Here is a 2,799-nt window from a genome sequence, read left to right as displayed (position 1 = left end):
CTCCCAAACACACAGACCCCTCGCCGAGACCTCCGACCTCAGCCCCCGGCCCCCCACAGACCCCTCGCCGAGACCCCGACCTCAGACCACGGCCCCCACAGACCCCTCGCCGGGACCCCCCGACCTCAGCCCACGGCCCCACAGACCCTTTGCCGAGACCCCCGACCTCAGCCCACGGCCCCTACAGACCCCTCGCCGAGACCCCCGACCTCAGCCCACGGCCCCCACAGACCCCTCGCCGAGACCCCCGACCTCAGCCCACGGCCCCCACAGACCCTTCGCTCAGACCCCCGACCTCAGCCCACGGCCCCCACAGACCCCTCGCTGAGACCCCCGACCTCAGCCCACGGCCCCACAGACCCCTCGCCGGGACCCCCGACCTCAGCCCACGGCCCCCACAGACCCCTCGCCGAGACCCCCGACCTCAGCCCCCAGCCCCCCACAGACCCCTCGCCGAGACCCCCGACCTCAGCCCCCGGCCCCCACAGACCCCTCGCCGAGACCCCCGACCCTCAGCCCCCGGCCCCCACAGACCCCTCGCCGAGACCCCCGACCTCAGCCCACAGCCCCCACAGACCCCTCGCCGAGACCCCCGACCTCAGCCCACGGCCCCTACAGACCCCTCGCCGAGACCCCCGACCTCAGCCCCCGGCCCCCACAGACCCCTCGCCGAGACCCCCGACCTCAGACCACGGCCCCCACAGACCCCTCGCTGAGACCCCCGACCTCAGCCCACGGCCCCCACAGACCCCTCGCTGAGACCCCCGACCTCAGCCCACGGCCCCCACAGACCCCTCGCCGGGACCCCGACCTCAGCCCACGGCCCCCACAGACCCTTCGCCGAGACCCCCGACCTCAGCCCACGGCCCCTACAGACCCCTCGCCGAGACCCCCGACCTCAGCCACGGCCCCCACAGACCCCTCGCCGAGACCCCCGACCTCAGCCCACGGCCCCCACAGACCCTTCGCTCAGACCCCCGACCTCAGCCCACGGCCCCCACAGACCCCTCGCCGAGACCCCCGACCTCAGCCCACGGCCCCACAGACCCCTCGCCGAGACCCCCGACCTCAGCCCACGGCCCCCACAGACCCCTCGCCGAGACCCCCGACCTCAGCCCACGGCCCCCACAGACCCCTCGCCGAGACCCCCGACCTCAGCCCACGGCCCCCACAGACCCTCGCCGAGACCCCCGACCTCAGCCCACGGCCCCCACAGACCCCTCGCCGAGACCCCCGACCTCAGCCCCCGGCCCCCACAGACCCCTCGCCGGGACCCCCGACCTCAGCCCACGGCCCCCACAGACCCCTCGCCAAGACCCCCGACCTCAGCCCACGGCCCCCACAGACCCCTCGCCAAGACCCCCGACCTCAGACCACGGCCCCCACAAACCCCTCGCCGAGACCCCGACCTCAGCCCCGGCCCCCACAGACTCCTCGCCGATACCCCCGACTCAGCCCCCGCCCCCACAGACCCCTCGCCGGGACCCCCGACCTCAGCCCACGGCCCCCACAGACCCCTCGCCGGGACCCCCGACCTCAGCCCACGGCCCCACAGACCCCTCGCCAAGACCCCCGACCTCAGCCCACGCCCCCACAAACCCCTCGCCGAGACCCCCGACCTCAGCCCACGGCCCCACAGACCCCTCGCCGAGATCCCCGACCTCAGCCCACAGCCCCCACAGACCCCTCGCCAAGACCCCCGACCTCAGCCCACGGCCCCCACAGACCCCTCGCCGAGACCCCCGACCTCAGCCCACGGCTCCCACAGACCCCTCGCCGAGACCCCCGACCTCAGCCCCCGGCCCCCACAGACTCCTCGCCGAGACCCCCGACCTCAGCCCCCGGCCCCCACAGATATCTTCTGGATTTTAGAGTTCCCCGGGGAAGCCTTGCTCTAAATGAGGTGTAAAAATCTAAGCGGCACAAAAAAAAAAAAAAAAAAAACCAGCACGAGGTGGGAATCGATACTCCCTCCACAGCCGCATCGACTAAACAACCAATTCTTCATTATTAATTATGAGGGGGCCTGCAGAGCCCCTCCCCTCCAACATGGCGGCCCCGAGATGGCGAGGACGAGGGAGGCAACGCTGCCTGCCTGCCACAGCCCCCACCTGCCTGCCACGGCCCCACCTGCCTCCCATGGCCCCACCTGCCTCCCATGGCCCCCACCTGTCTCCCATGGCCCCCACCTGCCTGCCACAGCCCCCACCTGCCTGCCACGGCCCCCACCTGCCCCCCTCAGCACCCACCTGCTTCCCTCAGCACCCACCTGTCTCCCATGGCCCCCACCTGCCTCCCATGGCCCCCACCTGCCTGCCACGGCCCCCACCTGCCCCCCTCGGCCCCCACCTGCCCCCCTCAGCACCCACCTGCCTGCCATGGCCCCATCTGCCTCCCATGGCCCCCATCTTCCCCCTTCGGCCCCGACCTGCCTCCCATGGCCCCCACCTGCCCCCTCAGCACCCACTTGCTTCCCATGGCCCCCACCTGCCTGCCACGGCCCCCACCTGCCCCCCTCAGCCCCCACCTGCATCCTCGGCCCCCACCTGTCTCCCATGGCCCCCACCTGCCTGCCATGGCCCCCACCTGCCCCCCTCGGCCCCCACCTGCCCCCCTCAGCACCCACCTGCCCCCCTCAGCCCCCACCTGCATCCTCGGCCCCCACCTGTCTCCCATGGCCCCCACCTGCCCCCCTCGGCCCCGACCTGCCTCCCATGGCCCCCACCTGCCCCCCTCGGCCCGACCTGCCTGCCACAGCCCCCACCTGCCTCCCATGGCCCCCACCTGCCTCCCATGGCC

At 73.3% G+C, this 2,799-nt stretch overlaps 1 protein-coding gene across 1 annotated transcript; it reads left to right on the top strand.

Moving 5' to 3' along the window:
- Window positions 1-832: 832 nt before the first annotated feature.
- On the top strand, window positions 833-1,898 carry LOC138848371 (uncharacterized; the record flags this gene model as incomplete). Its single annotated transcript, XM_070067863.1, has 1 exon — window positions 833-1,898. A coding segment is annotated over one exon (1,066 nt), but the record flags the coding sequence as incomplete, so codon positions are not given.
- Window positions 1,899-2,799: the final 901 nt, after the last annotated feature.

The sequence above is a fragment of the Oryctolagus cuniculus genome, unplaced genomic scaffold, assembly GCF_964237555.1.
Source record: "Oryctolagus cuniculus unplaced genomic scaffold, mOryCun1.1 SCAFFOLD_210, whole genome shotgun sequence".
In the NCBI taxonomy this organism is placed as follows: Eukaryota; Metazoa; Chordata; class Mammalia; order Lagomorpha; family Leporidae; genus Oryctolagus; species Oryctolagus cuniculus.
The sequence above is the reverse complement of the archived record's forward strand: the minus strand, read 5'-3'. Positions and strand labels throughout refer to the sequence as shown.